Source organism: Apiospora phragmitis (assembly GCF_038363925.1).
Source record: "Apiospora phragmitis strain CBS 135458 chromosome Unknown utg000016l:1.0-887042.0:1.0-888152.0, whole genome shotgun sequence".
Lineage (NCBI taxonomy): Eukaryota > Fungi > Ascomycota > Sordariomycetes > Amphisphaeriales > Apiosporaceae > Apiospora > Apiospora phragmitis.
Genome location: NW_027117416.1, coordinates 195,508 through 219,818, shown reverse-complemented (window position 1 = coordinate 219,818; position 24,311 = coordinate 195,508). Strand labels below are relative to the sequence as shown.

Here is a 24,311-nt window from a genome sequence, read left to right as displayed (position 1 = left end):
CTATCTGTTGAGTCAAAGTTATGCCCAGCCATCTACCGAACGTTTTCCTTTATAGAGGCAAAAGTTCCATTCTAGAGCCTCCTTCGGATGCATGTTGCGACACAGAGGCAGGTCGACAGCATACCTTTCTTCCCATGGTAGCTCGTGTTCCACCTCCAATTCCTCATAATGCCCCTTCCCTTGATTGTAATATAATACTGCGGTCTTCAGTGTATTTGCTTCATGTCGGAACAGCTTGTCAAGGCTAGTAACCATGGTAGCATCGTCTCTTTTGAAAGACTCCCAGATGTTCAAAGTGATGTTCGATTCTTTGGGGGAATATAAACCGAGCTTCTGGTCAAACCGTTCCGCAGGCCGAAGACTTTTTATCAGCTCCTCAGAAACTAGATCTCCGGTAAATTCCATGGAAACCAGCGCGAGTTCGTTTGGACCATGAACCCCGTTGAGCCTATCAGTAAGGCCGAAGCCCAAAAAGATCGGATTTGCACCTAGATCAACAGCCTTGCTAAACCAGTCGCGGTTGTCAAAGGTCTCCTGCAACACTTGACTCAATAACTTTTGATCGGGAGTGATGACAGTGGTTGAGCCAGACATGGTGGAGGAATGCAAAGAGGAATGGAAATCATGTTTTAGTACATACTGTATCGACCTGGAGGATGGGTCCTATATACACATTTCCCGTTTTAAGTCCTAGAAAGGAGCTGCTCTAAGTTCCGATTGTGTTCCTGTTAATTTACTGTAGGGTGGTTACGGGGTTTGGATAGGCATTGGCTGTTTGCTGATGACTACAGCACTTGAAGAGGAGCCTTGAAGCTGGCTTGCTAGGGAACACTACTAACGCACGGGAGGAAGCCGCTCCTGGGATCCATTACCACCGTCGCCAGTGTGACACACGAGAATTACAATGGAGTCCCTTATTAGCTGTGTGAGAATACCTTCTATCGTGATCTAAAAATGCACTAAGAGGCCAAGGAGCTGAACTAAACTTGGGCGCCCAGTAAGCCATTAAACTCCTTTTTTGGTCTACTCCAGTTAGTACTGCGAAGTGACTAACACTAGCTTGTTCTGTTGTTGAGCCTGATTTGAAGCCCGTCGCATGTAGGCCGAGCCAGGAATACCTGCAATCGCCGCACTAGTAGTCTCGTGTCGTAATGGATGCCTGTCCACTAGTTCGAGCTCTGCCGTATTATCGAATGCCGAGAGCTCAAATGAGCGCCCACCGACTTCTATCCACCACGCGAACGCCTGTGACTTTTCAATGAGTACTACTCCGGACCTCCTGAAGTACTTCACTTCCGTTGGGATTTGGGGTCACCAATGCTGCCTGGCCTAGCACTCCGTCTTTCTCATTTGCTACACTCCCCATTCGTGGCTAGATCATCCATGCCTGCTTCTCCTTGCTGTATCTATACTCATCACATTGAGAGTACAGGGAAGGTAGACACTGATCATCGACCGTCGAGATGGCTGGCAACGCGTCAGTCTTTCCTTGTCCCGCACCTTTCCTTAACGAGTTGGCGTTCCCGGCTACCGGCGGCTGTGAGTAAAGAGATCGGCGCTCTAGATTGTGTGCAACGCTAAAGACCTTGCAGTTATTGACGGACGGTTGTGCCAACTATTCGGGCCCCTGTCGTGCTGTTTACCGTGTCCTATGACGGACTGGGCATACCCTGATGGTTTCAAATCATCTAGCCAGGTCGCAAATTGGATCAACGTGGTGGGTGCGGTCTGCTGCGTCTTTTTGCTGGCATCATGGTCGTTCCTCGCAGCCGAGAAGACACATCGCCATTACCTCAGTATTAGCCTCACCTGCGCTGTGAGCTTCATGAACGCAAGTTGCCTCCAGTCCCAGGGTCGTATGGAAATATCTTCTGATGTTTTATAGCTCGGCTTCATTATCCCGTTCGCAGGCAAGCCCGAGCAGTGTTTCAACGAGATCACTCCACATGGCATGAACTCGAGCAGTTTATGCACGGCTTCTGGGGTCTTCTTGATCGGGGGCGGCTGGGCCGGAGTCATGTGGGTTTTCCTGCGGACTCTGTCGTTGCATCTCCAGATCTGCTGGCAGATCGTGGTTGGAAGAGGCTTCATGTGGCTTTCCCAGCTACTCGGCTGGGGTATCCCCATCATTGGTCTGGTCATCGCCTTGACTGTGAGCGGTGTGTCGTTCCGGTTTGGACAGACCTGCCACGTCAACCACCGTAATAGCCTAGCTGCGTTCTGGGTCCCTCTTTTGGTCTTCGCCGGTGTCACCGTCATTATGCAGTTCGCGACCTTCGGATACTGTATAAAGGTCTATCTGGCATTGCTGGCAAGCAATAGCGCCACGACAGAACGCTCCGAGCTACCGCCCTACTCAGCCAGTGTTCGCACCATGTCCCCAAGGCAAGCCTATCATCGGATTAGGCGCGTCATCCAGCTACAGTGGCGTGGTATTGCTATTGTACTGATCATCATTTGTGACGTCATCTTCTTCGCCGTAGTCTTTGTCTTTCAGGACAACGTGGTTCAGTCAGCCAAGACGAGTGATAAGGCTCGACCCTGGGTCGGGTGTCTTGCGATGGAGAAGATGGACAAGAAGAACAGATGTCTGCAATATGCCGAGGACCTTGTCGTTCCACTCCGAACAGTAGTGGCTGTTCTCGTCCTCCTTGCCGTAAGCGACTCCTAACGCATTACGGTCCCAATAGAAGCACATGGCGACTGACAGACCAGCAGATGAATGGGATTTGGCTGCTCTGCCTCCTCGGGCGCTGGTCTATGGTGACGGGCTGGGTCGAAGTATTTGGCATTGGCATGCCGACAGGAGTCCGTGCGGTGTCCGCGTCTGTTGAGCCGTGTATGGATTCGAGGGACCACCGTGGCCATGAACTGTTGTCTTGTGACTCCTCTAAGGAAGAAGGCGAATCTGGACTAACGCCGGTTAATCCTACGAGCAGTGGACGACATACGCCTGGCTATCTAGACGAGCAGCCGTGTGATACCAAACGCACTCGCGATCACGTTTCTCGCTAGAGACCCCCAGCAAGCAGCTTAAGAAAGCTGGGAAAACGAAGCACTGTTACGGCAAACGCGGAGTAAGCTGTGGGCCGAGCAGCAAGTCACCGATCCCAGTTTACAGTTTTAGTGGCACAGTTCATGTTGTTTATACCATATAATTAGTAATCACAGTCCCAGGAGAGAAATGGGCGCGAGGCAGTTACCTTCACCGCAAGCGGCGTAAGGTGAGCATGATTTCCCTGTGCCCAAATCTGTTGTACTCGCTGCCATGCTGGGTCGGATATCAGCTCATGTTGCCGGCCGTCAGGCATATGCTATAAAGCGTGTTTTGGAAGGACCTTCGGATAGAACAGAGCTCTGCCTGCAATTGCACGAGGAGCCCGGCCCCACCTGATTTCTCCTGTGGCTGATAAGAATAGCCACCTCCCTTAACCCACTTCTTCCACCTCCCTCCAATATTCATACTCTTTTGGCACGTCATTTTGAACTGTTGCTTAAGTAGCGTTATATATTTTAGAATGCAGTTGCCGCAGTATAGACTCGAAAACTACGATCGATAACTGAGCCATGGGAACAGAGGGCTATCGGCAAACCCACAGCGAGCCGGAGCAAGTGTAATGACCCATGTACTGATGGCCACATCCTGCTCATCCAGAGGCACTAGAAACGTCAGCATCGATGGTATTCTCTACCCGTCGGCCAATGTACCTGACTTATCATGCTTACTGGCTCAGTAGTGACGCATGAAACTAGTGTGATTTTGTTCACGTAAATCTCAAGACTATCTACTGTCAAAATGACCTTATGTTCATCCGTGTATTGAACAAGTGCTGAATCGGCGAGGCGCTTACTGATAGCTAGAATCGGCTCTTGATGGGTCATCTTTGCAAAGCGCATCATGCGACCAAACTGTACTCCTAAGTCATAAGACTGTTCAAAAAGCTGTTGGACCTGATGACCATCAACCCCTCTCGGCTCTGGACGATCACTGGTTCGACTAATGTGTGAAGGTTAAAAAGGGAATGTTGATGGTGCGACTCACTAATCCCAGCTTGCGCTTCGGGCAAGTAAATACCTAGAGGCTCGTACATGGTCAACAGTAGGTCACGTCTCAAGTGCACTTATTTACCCCGGTGATCTGAATGACAATGCAATACTGCGACTCATTACGCCTTTTGATTAACTGATGCGTCATATTTGGCTGGATCAATGCCGAGTGCATCAAAAGAGCTATATTCCAGCTAGATAAGTTCAGGATGATGAGGAGAATGTTTGGACATGGAGGGGGTTTAATGGGGTCAGCCATGTCTCATCATATCTTACACATGTCGGTACATTAACGTGCCTCTGTAATAGTCACCCAAACTTCTTATCATCTCCTCACTATGCGGCCTGATAGCCTGTAATCCAACATCTACCCCAAGTGCAAACGTCTTCGAGAGCTTTGTTTTAATCTCAATATTGTATATGTACCTAGTACTGTACTATATTGGAGACCGGATCCAAAGGTGAACCTTAGACCTTAATTACTAGCCGTGACTTCGCCCTGGGAAGCAAGCCCGTTGGCTTCCATAGGTATATCCCCTGCTCTTCGATACAGAACGTCAGAGAGCTCGTCTCACACTTCGGGCATATCACATGTCCTGCATAGGTCAGCTTATTGCAACTAATCAAATATTATATGACATACAGTACCATGCTCTTACATTAGGTTATGCTCCACGAAACCAAAGAGCCAAAAACCGCTGACAGATTATGTTCACCTTGGCAATACAATCGTCCCTGTCAGCGTCCGCAAACAGAGCGATACAAATCCGGCCAGCGTCGTCTTCGGCGCGCATTCCATTCCCTGTTACTAAAATATGAACGATTCCCCATGTCGAGATCACTCGCATCTTTCATTCTTTTGGTCTTATGGATTTTTCCTCGGGACTATACTCACCAGCGACAAAATGCGGATTACCGATAACACGGCCGACCTCCCGTACAGGTCTCCTCCTACTACTATAGCGCGAACAAGGTGCACCCAGCAGTTATTCTCTACCGAAACTGTAGTTCTTACACCTCTTCAACATGGTCTAGAAGTAGTTAAGCGATGCTCACTGCGGCATGTTTAACGACTGCTGTCTTTTGGCATTGCTTTCAAATCCTTACTGAATGCTCTATTTAAACTATTATAAAGTTCTATTTGGCTCGGTACGATCCGTGGAGGCCAATCCAGCCCACTGCAACAGTGGAAAGCGTTTATAATATGGGGCTCTCGGTTTCCCTAGCTAGCAGCCCGTCGATACCTGCCGGATTCAAAGCAGAAGTGCCCAGTAGCGCTAAGACCCCTACAGCACTCTCTCAAAGCTCGGTTTCCGACCAAGTGTCTCCGCTGGTTCGTTTCCTTCCCAACACATATGCCGTCGAAGCAGGCGGCCGAGCAACCATGTTTCCCGTCGACTCGCAAAGCACTTCGTATGGCCAAAATGACGACTGGTCATCGTCATAATTTGTCGAAGTGGCGCCATTCAGTGGTGCTCTGGCCGACCCGGAATACCATATGTTCGCACGACTCCTTCGGACCCCGCAAGTGCTGCAGCCTGTGGACTCTGCTCTCTGCTTATCGCCTTGTGATTTGATGCGTCTGGGATCATAGCTTCAATTAATTCGATTTGCGACTGCGCGAGTACTGGTGCCATCTTGTCTGGTGTAGCTTTCAGTCATTTAATAAGATAGGAGCCTCATGGAACGGCTTGTAGCACTTGCACACCGGAGACTATGGACCACGACAAAACCGTAGGTTCTAAGCTGCATAACAGCGTCCCGCTGCAAAAGGACCAGAAACAGTACAGTGACTTGCACTAGCGGGTCAGGCCTTACGGGGCTCCAGCCAACGTGCCCCCTCCAATCCTGTAGCTTCGTGTAGTTCAGATCTTGTCAATCCTCCACACCTTAGCAAACTTGTAATGCACTCGCTAAGACGAGGCTGTATTGTAGCTCTTGATCTGCTCCTCATATTTAAACATCAGACGTATCTATCCGCGCTGGGAATGCCGTGCTATTTTTACATTCAAGCCGCCCTCTTTCCGGATAGTTGATCCGCCCACTTTTGAATGCAACCGACTATTCTTGGCGCTGGTCTCGATTGTTCTTCCTTGATGTCATTGAATGTCTGACCGGCTGTCTTCATTCTCCGCCCACTTCTACATCGCGGCTGTTAGCGATATCGTAGGCATTTAGGAATTAACCTGGTTCGGGTCCTGAATGACGGAGACGTCAACCCGCGTCAAACAGTTTTTGATATCTTGCGTGGTCCAGTTGATCTAGCAAGCAGAAATTCGGACAGGTGATGGCGGGTAGTACTGGGAGAGAAGAATTTGGACGCGGGTTGCCCTGATATAGAAGCGTTTCGCTCGCCTGGACCCCATACTATCGCGGAATGTTGAAGGTCCTGAGAATAGGAGCTATTTCGACTTGGGCTCTTAAGGTGAGACTGACAAAGTTGGAGTGATACACTCTTCTCCTGAATTAGATGGAGACGTGTTTGGCACATCCGTTGCAGTTACAAGTTCCTTGAGTGACTTTGTGCGCTTCTTGACGAGCCAAGATGCTGTGTCCAAGTACGGATCGCCCAAACAATCGAATACCGGACGTTAAGCGAGTGCACTAGAACTCTGATTGAGAGGACCTTGAACCAGTGATATCATCATCATCTTGCTACCTCGCTCATCTTTCCAGCCCATCTATTCAACAGCAACATTTGACATTACAACCACCAACCAAGTTCAAGCGCGTAGCACCTTGAGCGCCGCCTCCAAGCTCTTCTTCTGCCGCTCTAATGCCATCCGTTGCTGTTTCGATTCAACATCTTCGCCCGCAATCAGCTCAAGCTGATCTTCTGTGAGGCTCATCACCGTGTCGGATCCCATGACCTTGAGAGGGCTCTCCTCACCCTCCAGAAGAAAATGCAAGATGACCTGCTGACAGATAACATCCACGAAGCGCTTGCGAGAAACCTTATAGTAGCTCATCAAGGCATCGAGAATATCCTCGCACACATGTTGCGTGTTGTCTTTGTCTTTGGCATGGTTTTTGATATCCTCAATGTTCACGTAGGCTTCACCTTCATGTCCCTGGAGCTCGATTGTCAAATCCTCCAGCGCTTCGACCATCCGCTCAGCCCGCTTTCGCTGGAGGGTGGCGTTGAAATAGTGGTTAAAAGTAGTTGGTCTTCCTCCGCACTCAATCCGCAAGAGAAATTGGGCTTGAGCCATTGCACGACGATAGGCGTCACAGAGCTTGTCGATCAGAAGCACATCCCACAGCTGCTCTCTGACTTGCTCTTCGGGGCACAGCTTGGTCAGCAGCTCAAAGATATAGTCATGGACTAGCACTATGGCTTTGCTGGTGTGCGAAAGCACCAGAGGCTCCCACTTTTCGGACTGCTCTCCAAAGACTGCAGCGAGAACAGTTCCGCCAAACTAAATGATTGTAAGTAATCGCTTGACGCATCGGCAGAGACGTTACCTACAGTTCCAAGCTCAGGCCCGCGGCTAGAGGCGTACACATCCTTGATCTGTCCCATTATCGAAATTTCCGATGACAAAGGGCAATCATAATCGTTTTCTTGGAGAATATCAAGGAGCTCAGGGTAATTGGCCGTAGGAATCTCGAATGGAAGTCTGGCAGCCACTTTACTTCTAACCGAGCGTTCTTCTTTCTCATCATTGGTCCATTCAGGCCCAAACTCCAGTTTGTGGCCTCTGTCTCTGAAGGTATTGGAGAAGTTTTCGTTTAGCTTCATTATTTTGGTTACCAACTTCAAGCCTGGATCCGTTTTGAAAAGCTTGTCGCTAGCATAATAGCCGTTCAAGGCAGCTCCAGTAACCTCCTGAAATCTGGAAGCCAGTTTTGCCAAGTAGAGTCTCTGAGATTGCTCGCTCGCTCGAGCTGGACCCATGGCTTCTAACTTGGCTTTGCAAGCATGTAGTCTCTGCTCGACGTCGGTCTTGACATGTGGGATTTCTTGTTTGGAGATGTTCATGAGCAATCCACGAAGCCTCAGCTTGAGTGAAGTGATGCCACAATGGTCGGCAATGGATGACCATGCAGAATCCATGAAGAAAGCCTCCTCGGCATCAAAACGCTCCGAGAGGGTTGAATGGTGGTCATCAGCGCCGCGGTTCTTGACTATATGGTAGCCTAATTTCAGGTTGCTACCGTTACCAAGAACGAGATCTCGAATTGTGTCTTTCGATGCTTCCTCCGTGGCAAGATCTGGCTTGGTCAGCACACCCATTGTTCTCGCTCCAGATGGATCAGCCGTCTCCGCAAGTTTCAGGATCTCTTGAGTGGCCAAGTCCACATTGCAAGGTACAATGGCCAAGATTCTGTCTATGTGTCAGTAGTGATCCGATAAGAATAGTCGAGATTACCCACATAGTTCTTCGATCATTCATGTACGACTTGACCATATTCTCAACAAGGACAATGTCGCTCTCGCTGGTAAGTCCTAGGTAATAGTGAGCACAGGCTTGAGCCTTGGGATGGGAATGACAATCTACCAGGGGTAGCTACTCGGAAAATACCGGGCACGTCAATCACGGTGAGATGATCTTGCTAGACAAAGAATTAAAGTCAACGACAGCGTAGAGGGTAGTCCGGGCTTGGCATACATCGGGGCCGCAGATCTCGATCTTTAAGATGTCCTGGCTGAAGGCTGAACGGCCGTCATTCGTGTTGGTCTTCGAAATTCGGATGCCCATAGCTATGTTGGCCTAAAAGATCACTATTAGTACCGCCAGACACAGGGGAAAAAGATTATGGTACCTCTTCAAAGATATTGATGAGCTCTTCATCATCCATCTTTGGAAGCTCGTGCTTGAAGTCAAGGAGCCGCTTCTTTGTCTGCTCGTCGGCGTTGGGACGGGGAATGATAGAGATGAAGATGCGTCGCGTAGCAGCGCGACGACAGGTGATCTGAGTTGCATAGCGAGTGCAAAGGCCTGCAGCGCGAGGGAACGAGAAGCCCGTGACACTCTCCAACACAGAGCTTTTCCCACTCGACTGATCACCAACAGCGACGAGCTACACCGTGGTTAGCTAGTTATTGGACAGATTCGCTGACTTGGTATCATGACCAACCTGAGGCAATGGGATGATTGCACCGACGTTCAGCTCTCGTAGCTTGTCAATCTTGGTGAGGGTCGACTGGTTTCCTAGTCCAACCTCATTCTTTTTGGCCATCTTGGCTGGGGTCTCACTCTTCATGATTTTCATGAGTGCTCCAAAAGTTTGAGTCTCCAGAGCATGATGCAATTTGGTTTAGAGAATGAAGCGAGAACAGTCGAGCCTGGCGCGAGGGAAGGTGGCTGGCTTGTGTTTACTTATTTGCAATGCTCCTTGGCCAACACGTTTGAGTTAGTGTACTTGAAGGCACTTCGTTCACATTTGCGTGTACCTAATGTTCTGTACTGGATGTAGATTCCGCGTAAATCACCTCTTTCCGACCTAAACCGATGCATGTCGCAAATAGCCCTTGATGTCCGCCACCACTTTTACATGCGGTGTCTGTATTCACTGGATCACTTGCTGACAAGTTAGACATGACTTAGGACTTCATTGAAACTTGCATATAGACTCAATAATCGAGAAGACACATGAAGGAGTGGCAAAGAAAACGGCGGGCTACCGGAAAGCAAACACCTCAGCGAGACTAACCCTCTACTTGCTGTAGTATAGGCACCGACACGCCGATTTACAAGTAAGGTGGGATAGAGATGAAACAGGATCCCTTCGACTTCACGGCACTGACCGGTAGTCACTCCAATTCCGTAATTCACACCTTGGTGGATATACATCTGCTACGCAATTTATTCACATGTGACCATCCATAGGGCTTTCGAAAATGAGAAGTTGGCCATGTTGGGTAGGGTAGCAGGGTCTACGATTACATTGTTCTACGAGTGACTTCAGGGAAATAAAACCCTGATGCGTGTAGTGAGGATGGACATTCGAGTTTCATAAATCTAGAGATTGCATGGGTGCACGATGCTGATCGAATATGCTGATGATAAGGCGGTGAAACCTAAAAAAAAATGATTGAATGCCAGGCCGAGGGTAGCAAGAGGCTCCATGACGTGGCCGAACCCATCACCTTGAGTGAACGAATGGTGGCGTCTTTAGTAATATATTTGCTCGTGCTGCTGTATCTTGAATAGGTACTGACGCGATTGTGGTATTATTGTCCATGTATAAGATGGGCTCGAAAGTTGATATTTCTGGATCGCAATCGAGGGCGCGAAGACGGCAGGCACTTTGCCCATATGGGCCGGCTAGATGTCAATGTCAGAGTATTTCATGTGCACACGCTAGCCCAGCAGTAGCGGGCTCGACCTTACGGAACTACTACAGAAGTGGCATCGTGCTTGAGAGACAGTCAACAGGCGGCAAGGCCTCTGACCCGTGCTGTAACAACCGGAGGGTCCCGCTAGCGTCTACTAAAATGACAACATCAGCTTGAAGAATGCGCCACTAAGCCTTAAAGCGGGGTTCGACACGGGCTGGCCCGCAGCTTGATCTAGGTATCAGTTCATGATAGGTATACGTGGGAATTCTACCCTCCCTCTAAGTAGAGAGATATGAAATAGGAGTCAAACAGATGGTCGTTGCGTAGCGGCATCCGCGAGGCAAAATTTACATCTCGAGAATCAGACACACATGAGATGCTCAGTCCCTTCGTTGGTTGTTCTAATGGAGTCGAGTGCACTTGGCGGACGCGATCGGCAACCTCGCCCCAAACCCCTGAATTCTGGAAAGGTCAGCCAGGGATGCTCTAATTCAGTCATGAATGGCGGGGGAATAATTGACTTCCGTAGAAAGCAGGACAAGATCTTTCTTTTTTCTTATCAGCACCAAGAGGGTTTGCATGCAAGTCGCCGCAGTATCCCCTACAGCTACTTCACGTATCCTGTAACTGGCTACAGTACATCGCCATTACATGCTGTACCAAGTGAGTTGCTACTCAAGGTGGACCTCAACCAAAGACCTTGGTCTCCTACTTGTCCCCACTAACTTTACCAGAACCAATTCGTCAGTCCTGTTTGACGGGCTTCGCCTTTCCGACCACTGAGCACCTAATGTCGTTGCTCCCCATGCCTGGCGTGAACTCTAGATATCGCGATGCGTCTCCTGCAGCGCCAGTCCGATGGCAGCTTTCGCCTGACCAACGATTTTGTCGACGCCCTCCCGCTGTAAGGAAAAAAAGCAAACACACGGAACACAATCAGTGCCAACCGGCTGCAGACAGGACATGCGCGGCAGTTCTCGAAGTCGCCAATGCACTTTTAATTTGTAACCAGCATCTCGTCTTCAAAACAGTCCGTGTCCCCTCAACCCCCTTCTTTCCTGGGGCCGCAATAGTTGTGTCCTCATTCAAATGATGCCGGGTATAAAGATGTTAATTGGAGTTGTCATTTTCTGTAATGGCATTGGCCGTGTTCGTCACGTCATAGCAGCTTCCAGCAAGAGTACTGTACCAAGATGGACGCCCTCCTGACTTGAGTCACTACTACTAAGCAACGCGCCGAGGTTTCAGGACGCTTGCTTGTTGGATTCGAAAAGCAGCAGCATGCGTTACGCCTTGTTTACAGCTGATGTGTCTTCTAGAAGTGCGACGAGGTCGATTAAATCCCAGCAGCTTTGCGTAGGCGACATTATGAGAACTGTCAAGAGTGAAGGAAGACAGTAGTGCAAGAGAGGATCTCGACCAAGCCATCGATCACCTTATCAAGCTGGGTTGATTAGACAGTGTATGGATGTGAAGATGTGCGTTGGGCGGCAGATGGCCCCACCAAGGACAGTGCACCTCAATCCCTAGACTCTGCCACATCCATCTAGACAACCAGGCCCCGCGGTTTCATAGTACTGTTATAAGAGCTTCATTCATCTCGATCCTAATTTTCTCGCGCTGCTTTTCTAATTGGACCACAACCTCTTTATCTTACTCCCCTTCGAGCCGTTCACTCAATGCGTTGTCCTGTCGTGCAAGTTGGGCAAGAAACAAGCTTACGAACTGCAACAAACTTTCTGCTTCCTTTAATGGCGTCTTTAAATCACCAGTAAACCGCAGGTCGCGTCTTCGGGATAGCCTAACTCCCCCATTTTGGTCGTCTGATCTTCCTTTCTCTAAACTTCGCTCAACCTCCTTAATAAACATAAAACATCGTCTTCGGCGACTGCGATAGAAAGACATAACATTGTTTGGCACGTCGATATTTAGCAATGGCATATTTTGTTTACAAAGGTAGGATGATTTGTCTCGGTGAAATTGAGCTCCTAGACGAGTCTAACCGTAACAGCTTCGGGCATCGGATTAGAGGAAAATGACTGAGTGAGCCCTGTGACTGAGTGAGCCTGGGGCGTGGATAAGTTACGAATTGCGGGCTTCATTCATCTATTTATGCATAAAAAAGGTGGAATAGAACTCAATAACTATACAATACATACACAAGTGCAGCGAGGATGGCTCCTGCAATGATGACAATTCCTAATTGTGACTCACGCCCACTAATCCAATGCACATAAGCAGCTAACATGGCTATTAGGTTATCTCGCAGTGGCAACAGAGAGCTTTGCAATCCATACTTATGTACAAGGCGTTCCTGACTCCCATATTACCAGCAGAGATCCGGTCGGGCTGGTCGTCGTGGATTCGATGTAGTTGGTAACGTCGTATTTCATGGTCTCGCCCCTCATCGAGCTCTAGAAGTTATGTCAGCGAAACTGCCGGACTTACGTGGCCGGTTCCTAACGTCGGTGGTATTGATATTGCGATTATTCCAGCTTCTCCATGGCACAGAGAACTGCGAGTACGCGACCAACGCTATCCGCTCCCTTCTCACCTAGACTCGTCTATACCTCGGTGGCCCCAAAGCGTAGATGTCGATCCACCATCATCTGAGATTCTCCATCGACTACTTGCGCCGGCAACAACTCATTTCCGAGAAGGGTTTGCCTCTGAACTTTTCCGGTCTCATCAGCCATCTCTACTTTACCGATAATGCCGTCTTTGCACTGCATTTCCTGCTAAAGGAAGGTCATTTCCACCAACTCTGTTCTGGCGTGGGAAAAAGCGCATTCCGCCAGAAAATCGTCATGGAAGAGATCGTTCTAGTCCTGGCACACCTATTCTGCCGGAATGCATGTGACAAGTATGAGAACCAAGCTTGGCTTAGAAACATTGTCCGCCCATCGGCATCCGTTGTCCTACTACCTAATATTCCCGAGTCCGCTGCCCCCATGCTGGAGAAGCCCAACGCCGAGACACTGCACGTTTTCAAGAATTACGTTGCGACATGTGTCCCAGCATCTGGCCGAGGTCCCGACAATCGCCTACCTCTGACCAAACTCAAAGTAAATCCTTCATTCCACCCGTGTTCCGTGGCGGACGCACTGCCCTGACTCGATGAGCCCAACATCCGGTCCCCGTTCGTGTCGTTGTCCGCCTTCACTGACGACTTCGCGATAACCGGCGAGCTCTGCGGTACGGTCCGCGATAGCGTGTATCTCGACGATTCGGACATCCCGTACATCCCCATCGCACCGCACGAGACGGGCGGCGTGCCGTGGAACGCGTATCTGTACGAATTTCTCAAATACGGCGACTATGAGGCGCTGGTTCGTGCCAATGGCATCAGGCGCGGGGACGTGTGGTTTCGTTTGAAAGACTTCTCCCTCATTCTCGCCACTATCACCACTAGCCTTGCTAACTTCCTAAATAACGCGGATACAGACGATGCGGAGACCATGTTGAATGTGTGTGACGCAGGCGATGATCTCGAGGAACTTGGTGCAGAAGATATTCCAACCGGTGCTGAAGGGGGCCAATTGTTGGAGGAGCAGTCTGAAGACGCGGGTGAGCCTGAACGACCGACCTGGGCTACGGATGGCTCTTTAGCCAATGTATACAGGGATTTCGAAATGGTGCGCCAAGAGTTCGATCATAAATTTGTCAATACTTGGGCATGAATAGAAAACACGGATGGTTGGCCGCGTTGTTTGTCATTCAGAAGTCGAGGCATTGTTCAATGGCATTTCGTTTGGAATTTTGCAGGCAAAGAGGTAGGCGGAAAGTCAGGCAGAATAGACTCTATCATGGATGGATCAAAAGCGTGTGCTTAGCGAAAACGTTCTTACCGATTTCCTTCTTGTTCTTGATCGCAATAGACGTTAATGCCGTTGAACTTGAGCTACGCTACAGGCCAGTACGTTCCATCCTTAAGGCTTAGTGTTAAGTCCGCTTTCAAAGCTCAGTGCACACTGTTACCCACTATAGGTACTAGCTACATACAAGAAACGGAGGAAGGCAAGGGGCCCTGGCTCAGGTGTCATCGAAGCCGAAGCTGGACGCTGTAGGACTATTTCAACTACACAGGATATCAATCCATTACCGCATAGTGTGACTATGAAAAACTGAAGAGATCAACTTTGTTTCCGAAGAGCAGTTGGGATACTGCCGCAATGCGGCTTCAAAAATCAGATTCGGCTGTCTGGCCTTCAGCATCGAACACAACTGATTAGATGGCTCACATGTCGTATCTCGTCTCTGCTCTGGCTTCGGCCCTGCTTCGGATGAAGCTACCTACTATTAGTGTCCTGAGTGTCCATTGTAATATAATACCGGTGTCTCAAGGGTTCTGAACTCGTGTCGGAACAGCTTCTACGACTCGCCTCCTTTCGCATGAAGTCGGCGGGTCGTGCAGCTAAAGCACATAGCGCCACGGCGTTATCTTAAGAAAAGGCTAAGGCTGGGAGTCAGTATCCCTTTTCGGTGCTTGGTCATATGACTGTTCTGTCGGAGCAATTCTAGTGCTACTAGAAACCTGGAATTATATCCATGTACCCAAAAACCATTTTCAGTTATCCTTCATAGAGTCCAAAGGAACGCGAGGGTTGGTTCTTTCTGCCTGTGGAAGCTCTTAAACAGAAACTGGGGCTTTTTGAGATTCGACAGTCGCCAGCGAAACCTCGATTCATGCTGTGCCAATCGAGACGTAACACAAAGCCCGCCTCACTCTTGTTTTGGAGGTGTTGTTGAGGGGCATGTCTCACGCTCTGAGACTTCTAAGTACTTAGCCAGCACACGCCGCTTGCACATCTGTATCTTCTAGGAGCAGCCCAGTGCTTACAGTGGACTGCACGCTTTGTTCTCAGCGCCTGCTTGTGATCGATTCGGAGACTGTTCTACATCCATCGTTTTCCTCAGACACGTTGGAGCGACGGCGTGCCCCGTGATGGAATCCATCACCGTCACCACCACCACATCTTGTCCTCCCAACGGAAGATCTGAAATCAACATTCTAGTTCTAGCTGGGTTTAAGCCTGCAGGACAGCATGCTTCATCTGCACCCGACCGGGAGATGGAAAGCAATACTGAGGTTATAGTAATGCACCTACTCGACCAAGTTCCCGAATTTCGCCGTCTTGCCGATCTGAGGCGGAAGGTAAATGATCCAGACTCTTCTCCGAGATTTGCTGCGTTGTGGCTGACCCTAAACAGGGATGGGAAAGCTCCGCTGGCAACAAGCACTTTAAAAAACAACGCCGTAATGCCGACAAAACAGATGCAAATACTTCGCGTTACCATTTCCACTTGATAAAAAAGATAGCAAATGAGCTCCACCATGCCACAACAGGGTTTGCAGCTCGATTCTTTCCGGGAAGCATTCTTGATATGTGTGCCGCTCCAGGAGGCTTTCTCGCAACAGCCATAAGGATAAACCCCGACGCTGAAGTCGTCGCATTCAGCCTGCCTCCCTCCGACGGAGGCTACAATGTACTCCTGCCTCCAGATAAGATGCAGTGTGTGGACTTTTTGGATGTGACGATGCTTGCTGCAGACATGGGTGTCACGGTCATTCCACCAGGCCACCCGGACGCAGGAAAATTCCTTCCACGTCAACTCCCAGAAATGCGATTCTTCGACCTTGTTCTGTGCGACAGCCAGGTCCTCCGAACACACGAGCGGGCAACATATTGCGAGCTGCGTGAACCACTGCGACTCAAAACAACACAGCTTTCTCTCGGCCTCGAGCACCTAAGGCCACGCGGAACAATGATAGTCCTTCTACATAAGATAGAGGGCATGGGATACGGTGTGTATTCTTCGGACATTCAGTAAGTTCTCTTCTATAAGGGTTCACAAACCAACGGCCGGCCATACAACGCGATCTTCGTTCTATATGATAGCTACTAGCGTGGACAGTCAGCACCCTGTGGCGATTGAAGCCGTGGAGAAATGGAAAGCTGTGTGGCGCGCGGCAACGTTCGGTACCGACGAGGAGTTCGCAGAGGCGCTTCGCGGGGGAGAGCCAAGCGCAGAAGAAATGTGGGATGAGTTCGGCCATGAACTTGTAACAAATGGCAAAGGGGTTTGGAATGTTCAAGCGGATGCGCTCATGAACGCACGATTCACAAGAAGCTAGGGGGAGATCGGCTCAATCCATTAGTTTATACAATAGCCAAAGAGATTGGCCTAGCCACTGGGAATACCATACTAATGTATGTGTCGTGGATGTCCTCATCATACGCTTTGTTAAGGAACGTGTGATGCTAGATCCTATTCATCTTTGATAGGAACCAACAGACTGCCATCGAGGATACGCTCAGGCCATTTCTGTGTGATCGATGCGACTTCGCAGCTGGAACGTCGACTTGATCAAAATAAGTAATCCAGTACTGCAGTACGAATGTCATACTGAGGGATTCTCCTGGGCACTGTTGGTGATCTGCACGTCCAGGTTTCCCACCTTACCGTTAGTACATAGAGCTAAGAAGCGGGTGCACACCACGACTTAGTAGGTACATGCATGTTCACAGCCAAATCTGCCCCGCTTCTCTCCTTGAGCCACTGGCAATTCAGATCTGTGGGTTGTTAGCACCCCACTCCGTCTGTGATCAACTAGTTCACCAAACATAGGCCAAGGAGCCTCCGGCACCGTTGCCCTGTGGAGATATATTCGCTTTGCCTCTCGGCCCCGTTCTGCTGCACGGATGTCGTGAAGACACGTGCCACCATATTCGCTCTAGCCTGTTGCGCCAGGACGATTATCTCGGCTATGATGTTCAAGTTCTTATCGATACTTGGGGGTGGGCTGCTTGCATCGCATCTTATTCAGTTTGTGAACAGGGTCATTGAATGCAATGCCGAGATGGATGTTTGATTGAATGGCTTGTGATTGATGGAGTGTGTGGTTCGAAAGGGCCCTTCAGCGTACGAAGGATGGCACTCAACTCGATTCACACTGTGGATGCAGTCATCTAGAGCACCTCGGACTGGCTGATGTTGTGAGACCATGATACTAATTAGCCGCTTAATGTGGAGGTTTTCCCCATGTTCACTAACATTAACCAGTAAGCAACCAATGTATAGTATTGTACTTCCAAGATGGCCAAAGAAATACAGAAGGTGCCCTGCCACTCACGTAATTCCATCGACGAGACCGCGCTCCCCAGTTCTTGGCGATTATTCAGGCGATCACATGTCGTCGTAGCCGGCTGACAGCGATTGCCTAAATTGTAGTCCAATCAAAAGACATTGTGCCATCATGCAGATAGGCCCTGTGATTAAGACGTTTTCGGCAGGAGTAAGTCTGCGTGAAAGCAAGTAGAGCACCACCTTTTTAACACACAGGAAATCTTCGAGTGATAGAGAGCGTAGCGTCTATAAGGATTCTCTCGCACTGCCTTTCCACTCCTTTCTAAGCCATGGAGAGCAAGCCTTGAAGAACACCAGACAAGCCCCAAACCACCCAGCAACCAAGTACATTACACCTCGCCTTTCAGAAGAGGCCCGACTCGATTTGCTGATTTGATATAACACGTCGTTGCTACACATACGCTATCGAAGACACCATGCCCGACGATGAGCCGAAAACCCCTCCAGACCAGACGGGCGGTGACCCAGAAACCCCGGACGCGCCGAAGAAGTAGCCGTATTGTGTAACCACTATCAGCCCATATCCGTTATGGAATGCTAATGAGGATAAGATGACGAAGCAAGTTATTTTCTGGAAAGTGGAAGGGGGTAGCTGTGGGCATCTAAGACCCCAGGGTTTACACGTTTACTGGGGTTTGCAGCTCAAACAAAGCACTTGATGCTTAGCTGGTGGCCTTGTACAAAACCCCACCACACTGTATTTATCGCAGGTTTCAATTCCCAATCCACCCATGTATGGAGAGTCTGTGGTCTGTCAACCTGGTCCTCGGTGTCGTCGCTCTTACCTGAGAGTCTTCTCTACCACGGAGCAACTCCAAAGAGTTTTTACACTCTGCATAAGCACGCCACGGAGACGTTCAGCTAGTTTCGTGTTATAGTATTGACGTATGACCAATCTTCATAGTGTTACCTTGCTTGCAGAGGTTTCTGCTTGGTGTATGGGAGACCTTGTCTTGCACATCATCCTAGGCAGGAGTTGCTTAGATACCGCCAACCATGCCACCAACCATTCCATTTTACAAAAGTCATATGGGCATTCACCAGTGCCTTAGCCCTCATCAGCCCTTTGTTCACCTTCACCCGTCGTTAAACGCATACCAAGATGAACAGGTATAAGTATTGGAGGAAGCAAATTATCTCCTGGTTCGTGTAATACCTGTCTCCTGGGCCCTTAATATCGGCGTGCCACTTCTCCCATTTACCTGCCTAAGTCATGCCTGTATCAAAGAAGACCACCTGGATCGTTATATCATCTCTCCGGTTCCGGGAATACGGGGTGTAAGAGCAAGTCTTCCGGCTATCAACTCGGAATGGTTCCCACCAAGACAGTTCCGCATCAAATGGACGGCGGCATTGTCGTCTTGGATAATCATCCTTTCTTTCATAAAGCCAGGGCTCACTCCCTTTCGGAAGTCACCAAAGTCGAACGGTGCATATGGTGATGGCTTTGATTTTCGGTATTGCATCACAGACCCCGGAGATCTAGCATCCAGCCATGCTGCCACAAGGTTAACAGCGTCCTGGCTCGACATGCGATCCCACATGCCATCTGTTGCCAATATTAGGAAGGAAGGCCTGTCCGGATTGATGGTAGTCGTTGTCACGACCGGCTCGGCAGTTATATACGGTGGCGTCTGGATATGATATTTTGGTGGGAGGGCTCCAGGGCCGCAAAATCGCCTGCTGAAGTCCTTCGTTACGTCCGAAGGCCACTTCCACCGCCCGTCACCAAAGGCCCGTGAAACGACAAGCCCCAGAACCCGACCGTCCTGAGCTAGACCTTCTTCGCCCGGGTGCTCTGCATTCAGTCTTGCAACTTCCGCCGTATTATTGCCTGTCTGGTCTGCAGACAGTGGAATCGCTTCCCACTTGCCGTCCAGGCTCTTTCGTCCAAGGACTGCCCGGGAATCGCCAACACAAGCCACGTGCAACCTGCTCGTTATGGGGTCGTACAGCGACAACAAAGCACACGAGCCAGCAAATGCAGGAGCAAATATTCGCAACTTTTCTTGCAAAGGCAGACTGCTCTCAGAGGCATCCTCGGCTGTCTTGATGATGGAGCCGTCGAGATCGACGAACGCTTTCTTGATGACGGAGTGGACTGTTTGCTCAGATGTTACTTCTCCATTTGAAGGTGGTTTGATCTGACTTAAACTGTGCTGTACGGACGTTAAGAGTTTCTGCTCCAAAAAGTCCGCGGTCTGCCAGCCTGCATGCCCGTCGAAAAGAGCCAAAGCAAGCCATGGACTTCTATCGCGCCAAGGTGAGATGAGACCGTGGGTGAAGCGGTCTTCACATGGACTGTTCGAAGCTAACCGGGCCCCATCGTATCTCTCGACGCCGGCAATGTTTTTCGCAATAACGGAGTACGACTCCTGCGAAAGCATCCGTGTCACCTCGGCTTTCGAAGGATCGAACTCGATAACGAGTTGCTGGCTCGGTCGGCTCTCCAGATGTGGCACAGGATCCGGTGTAGTGAACAACCACCAAACGCCTATCGCAGCAATCGTACTGGCGGTCGCAACGTATCCTGCAACATTGCTGCTAGCTGGAATCGTCTGAAAGCCTTTCGTAATGTGGTGTGGCGCTTGCGCTCGGAATGGGCGAGTTGGACGCGGTCGCGCCCGTAATGTGTGAAGCATCACAACAGCGGTATCTTGCGAGCGATTCCCGTCTAAATGGTGTAGGTGCCGTTGTCAACTGATTGATTGGACTAGCATGTCTAACAAGCCAATAGACAATTAGTACGAACAGTCCAGAGGAGAGGGCGGACTTCTCGTGCTGTGCCCTCGTCGCTTGCGGCAAGTTTCTTCTACGTCTTGTCGCCTGGGGTGAGCCTGCCAACCTAAGAAAAAAGATTAAACCCTAGGCACTAGGACAGAAAGCGGCCTGTGTTTCGAGGGTAAACAACAGGTTCAGTATTAGACGGAACAGTGAGCGACCATGCACGAGCATTATATTCAGAGACGGATGGAGGCCATTTTGATTCTTGTTTAATTGTTGTGAGTAGAAGAAGAGTAAGTGACGAGACAGCAGACTTCCGATGCTATGATGAGGAATTGCGCTGACAGAATTCTACATGGAGCCGTTCGACTCTGTTCCGAAGCTCGAAACGATTGGACATACGGCCCAGCCGGCGACGTAGCATCAGGCACCCAAGATGCGAGCACCCCAATACGACAGATGATCGCCTGGTAAAATGAGAAGCAAAAGCATAAGACATAATTCTCGATCAAGATCCATGTTAAGCGGGTCTGCTTATGGGGAGGGTACCTACAAGCCTTCTGCAACCGAGACATTGCAATTCCCATATCAGGTGTGAGAATGCACAAAATGGCACAACCCAACCCAGCGTCCTTGGGCGAGCAGATCAAGGCCAAAAAGCACGCATCTTACGACGGAGCCATTCAAGTAGACAAGTACGTGGCGTATGTACCACGCATAAGTATCAGCTAGACAAGAATTCTTAGTCAAGGAATCAGCTCGATGTTGGAGGGTTGTCACTAACCATTTAGATGTGTCCGAGCACGCTGTTTGAAACTGTCTGCCAATCTCTCAACCCAATAAAGACCGTAGGCATCGATGGAATGCTCTGAAAACGCCTCTGACGCCACAAGCACCTGCCTTGTGGTTGCCTTCGGGAAAGGAAATGCCAGGCGAACCACAAGAGCCCCCCAGATCGTTTGGTACTGTACGTTCATCTCAATCCATTTTAGTCGGAACACACATACTGAAAGATCGTTCTAGCTAGGTACTCAGAACAAGCACCTACCATTGGGTTGTTACTCTTGCTGTCCCACTTATTTTAACTTCCACCAACAGGGGTCGAATGTGGATAATTAAGCATATAGCAGGCGCATGTCGAGGACGGTGACTATAAATAGATTGACAATGATGATACTGTAATCTATACCAGACGCAATGGTTTGTAAGATGATCCGTTACGACGATTCTGCAGCTTTTGCTGTTGCCGGCTTCGGTTCCGTCTCGTAAAATTTGTGGCGGGCGTCACGTTGTTACATTGTGGTATGCGGTGATCAGTTGGCTCAAGATCGGCGTCCGTTTCTGGCCAGGCGCCGGAAGAGACCCGCTACCAAGGTTCCCTGGCTGATTGTGCATCCCAATCCTGCGTTGCCCTACCTTTAATACTCCACTAATGACTCCATTACTCTACCGTGGATAATATGGGAGAGTTCGGGAGTTATTGCCCGGGGAGTAGATCACCCCACCCGCGTCTTGACTTGGTTATCATCCCGCGTCGAGAGTCTCGCACTACAGTAGAGGGCTGGTACACTGGTCCAAAGATCGCATGGATGCTTTCCGATGTACGCCGCCCTGTTGATGCCCCTGCACAGCCGGTCAGGATGTGCGTTGCATTCAAGAAATCTCGATATGCATGTACCTGTGCGAGCGACCAATTGGAATAGACGGGAACGGTCTCAAGCACCACTAGAGATCCTGTTACTCAAGCGATGGCACCATGTGTCAGTGCGCCTCGTCGAGGGCGTCTCCAGGATCACCCCTGGGTGATGACCTTGGAACAAAAATCATAGGTTGATGAGAACTTTTCGGCCTAGGTGCTGGCAGTCTGTTTTTCCTATCGCTGATGGTGCGGCGGTGAGTCTGCCGTACCGCTTGTTTGGGACATGGAGAGGCGGAGTGCGACCAGCCTTCTTCACCTCAAAGCGAAGGAGCAGAACCAAACCCTTTCCGGTAGTCCACCAATCCTTTAACGTCTGTTCCATTCTTGTATGCCTAGCTGCCTACACACAGCGGATACCGAGTCCCTAGCGTCCGATCCTGGGCCGGCCAGAAAGACCGGCCTTCTTGTAAAGGCTGGCACCGCACCACGCTAGCGTGCACAGACGGTGCATCTTCAGGACTTGACCCCGCCAACCGCTTGAGGAAGCCGGCTATACTACCAACCGGCATCATATTGTTCTCCTATCCATCCTTTTTCAGGTAACCTTCTAAGCTTACTGCCCTTTCCCCTATAATATTTGCACGCGAGTTTTCATCGCTCATCGAAGCCCCCAAACCACGGGCTGCTTTTTTTTCATAAGGATTTGTTATTCCCAAACCTTTACCTCACACGATGGAACCGGTTGGAATTTTACGTATACCACTTGAGCTCCTGTACGAAATTTTAGGCCATCTCGGGAACGAAGTCAAAGGCCGGCAATGGCAGAGTAAACTTGCTCGGACCTGCAAGGGCCTCCACAACGTTATCATGCCTTTAGTATATTCTCGACTCTCTCTCAGGATTGTTGATCCTAGAGAAGATTTCCCCCGATTCTTGCACTCCATAAGGCCACTCCTAAGTGTTGCCCAACAGCAGCGACTCAAAAACGGCCTGAGCCAGCAAACACGATACTTTACGCGCTCATCCGCTGAATCTTCCGATGAGACCAAGCCTAAGTTTGCGGAGCACGTGAAACATTTGCGTTTATACCTTGAACACCCGGCATTTTCCAAACGTCAATGGTACGATGCTTGTCATTACACGGATGAGTTATTCGCAAACCTAGTGAACGTTGAGCGTATCGCAACGAATCTTTTCACTGAGTGAGTCTTATGCGGTGGCATACTTTGCGCATATAGCTTACAATACCCACAGATCTATTGCCCGCCGCGTTGCAACCTTGGAACGCCACAAAGGACTCGCAATTCTTCGCCAGATTCAACCTGATCCGAATGCTATAAAATTTCTACATCTTATTAGTGGATTACGGAAGGTGGCACCAACATGTGCCTGTTTTAAATCACCCACACCGAGTGACTCGGCTGTGACGTGGCGAGATTGTGGCTGTCACGAATTAGAAATTCGTTTTTCAAGAGGCTAGACTCGCAAGCAGAAACTCGGCCCGGATCATCCTTCCACGCCGACCAGCATGAACAACCTTGTCCTTACGTTGGAGGGTCAAGTTCGACAATCAGAAGCACTCGAATTGATGCGGGATTGCGTCCGGTGCGCGAACTATTTTGGGTGCTCGTCATCCGCACTATCTTCCCTGGAAACATTGCATGCTTGGAAGGGTCGAAGGGACCAGCGCGACCGGGGCAGGAGGGACACCCGGATCTGATTCGATCTTGCTGTCGACTGATGCTGGCAATTGGGAAAAGCGCTTGATGAAATCCTTCTAATCGCCGAATACACGTGGAAACAAAATGATCTAAGCGATTCGAAATGATGGTATCTAAGGGAACCCTGGTTTTGTCACGAGTCTTGGTTGATTTGAGGTCTTTGAATTGGCTGGGTCCCGTAGGAGCTTGCGTTCTTATGTCGAGGGCGATTGCTAATCTCATTACGAAAACGACTAAACTCTTGTACTAGTGCAGCTGGCTGTGGAGGGACGGCAATCTTTACGCAAAAGTAAGTGGTGGACTGCTTGGTGATGTTGAGGGAAGGTCATTGTCTGGCCCAGCGCGCTTGCGAGGCACAATTGAGTTGAATAGCCCGAAGTAGATAATCCTCGGTGCCTGTACCATGCCACTAACGATTCAGTACAGGAGACCCCGGCACCCCAGACGAATTCCGAACATGCCCCACCACCAAGTACTAAAATAGCTGACAGCGGGTCGGCACTCAGATCTGGGCCCTGAAGTGGAGGGCCCATTTCGCATACAGAAGCTTTACGAAGTACTTGTTCGCGCTAAGATAGGAGTGGATCCGATGTTCAGGAATAGTCTGCCTACAAGTTCATAGTTAATGGGCCTCAACGCTCTTGATATGATTCGTAGGAGCTCGCTGCAGGCAGAGACCCCTGATCGTCAGCGTCAGACCATGCTCTGGGTATGCGAACGAGATGGTTCTGTGGCCGTATGGCTG

The 24,311-nt window shown here is 49.8% G+C and overlaps 7 protein-coding genes across 7 annotated transcripts; 4 read left to right on the top strand and 3 right to left on the bottom strand.

Moving 5' to 3' along the window:
* Positions 1 to 18: 18 nt before the first annotated feature.
* PG994_015259 (uncharacterized protein) lies at positions 19 to 594 on the bottom strand (the record flags this gene model as incomplete). Its single annotated transcript, XM_066866666.1, has 1 exon — positions 19 to 594. One exon carries the CDS (start codon positions 592 to 594, stop codon positions 19 to 21), a length of 576 nt encoding a protein of 191 aa, XP_066707580.1.
* An 869-nt stretch (positions 595 to 1,463) lies between these two features.
* PG994_015258 (g-protein coupled receptor) lies at positions 1,464 to 3,015 on the top strand (the record flags this gene model as incomplete). Its single annotated transcript, XM_066866665.1, has 4 exons — positions 1,464 to 1,539; positions 1,593 to 1,816; positions 1,886 to 2,656; positions 2,719 to 3,015. 4 exons carry the CDS (start codon positions 1,464 to 1,466, stop codon positions 3,013 to 3,015), a joined length of 1,368 nt encoding a protein of 455 aa, XP_066707579.1.
* Positions 3,016 to 6,770: 3,755 nt separating this feature from the next.
* On the bottom strand, positions 6,771 to 9,255 carry PG994_015257 (interferon-induced GTP-binding protein Mx2; the record flags this gene model as incomplete). Its single annotated transcript, XM_066866664.1, has 7 exons — positions 6,771 to 7,466; positions 7,517 to 8,375; positions 8,425 to 8,497; positions 8,550 to 8,604; positions 8,661 to 8,762; positions 8,815 to 9,072; positions 9,130 to 9,255. The coding sequence occupies 7 exons, from the start codon at positions 9,253 to 9,255 to the stop codon at positions 6,771 to 6,773; spliced, it is 2,169 nt and encodes a 722-aa protein (XP_066707578.1).
* A 3,885-nt stretch (positions 9,256 to 13,140) lies between these two features.
* On the top strand, positions 13,141 to 14,013 carry PG994_015256 (uncharacterized protein; the record flags this gene model as incomplete). The annotated part of the gene is made up of 2 exons (XM_066866663.1): positions 13,141 to 13,398; positions 13,456 to 14,013. The coding sequence occupies 2 exons, from the start codon at positions 13,141 to 13,143 to the stop codon at positions 14,011 to 14,013; spliced, it is 816 nt and encodes a 271-aa protein (XP_066707577.1).
* Positions 14,014 to 15,278: 1,265 nt separating this feature from the next.
* PG994_015255 (uncharacterized protein) lies at positions 15,279 to 16,469 on the top strand (the record flags this gene model as incomplete). Its single annotated transcript, XM_066866662.1, has 3 exons — positions 15,279 to 15,488; positions 15,545 to 16,161; positions 16,250 to 16,469. The coding sequence occupies 3 exons, from the start codon at positions 15,279 to 15,281 to the stop codon at positions 16,467 to 16,469; spliced, it is 1,047 nt and encodes a 348-aa protein (XP_066707576.1).
* A 2,257-nt stretch (positions 16,470 to 18,726) lies between these two features.
* On the bottom strand, positions 18,727 to 20,124 carry PG994_015254 (uncharacterized protein; the record flags this gene model as incomplete). Its single annotated transcript, XM_066866661.1, has 1 exon — positions 18,727 to 20,124. One exon carries the CDS (start codon positions 20,122 to 20,124, stop codon positions 18,727 to 18,729), a length of 1,398 nt encoding a protein of 465 aa, XP_066707575.1.
* A 691-nt stretch (positions 20,125 to 20,815) lies between these two features.
* PG994_015253 (uncharacterized protein) lies at positions 20,816 to 21,475 on the top strand (the record flags this gene model as incomplete). The annotated part of the gene is made up of 4 exons (XM_066866660.1): positions 20,816 to 20,910; positions 21,059 to 21,173; positions 21,230 to 21,260; positions 21,399 to 21,475. 4 exons carry the CDS (start codon positions 20,816 to 20,818, stop codon positions 21,473 to 21,475), a joined length of 318 nt encoding a protein of 105 aa, XP_066707574.1.
* Between the last annotated feature and the right edge of the window lie 2,836 nt (positions 21,476 to 24,311).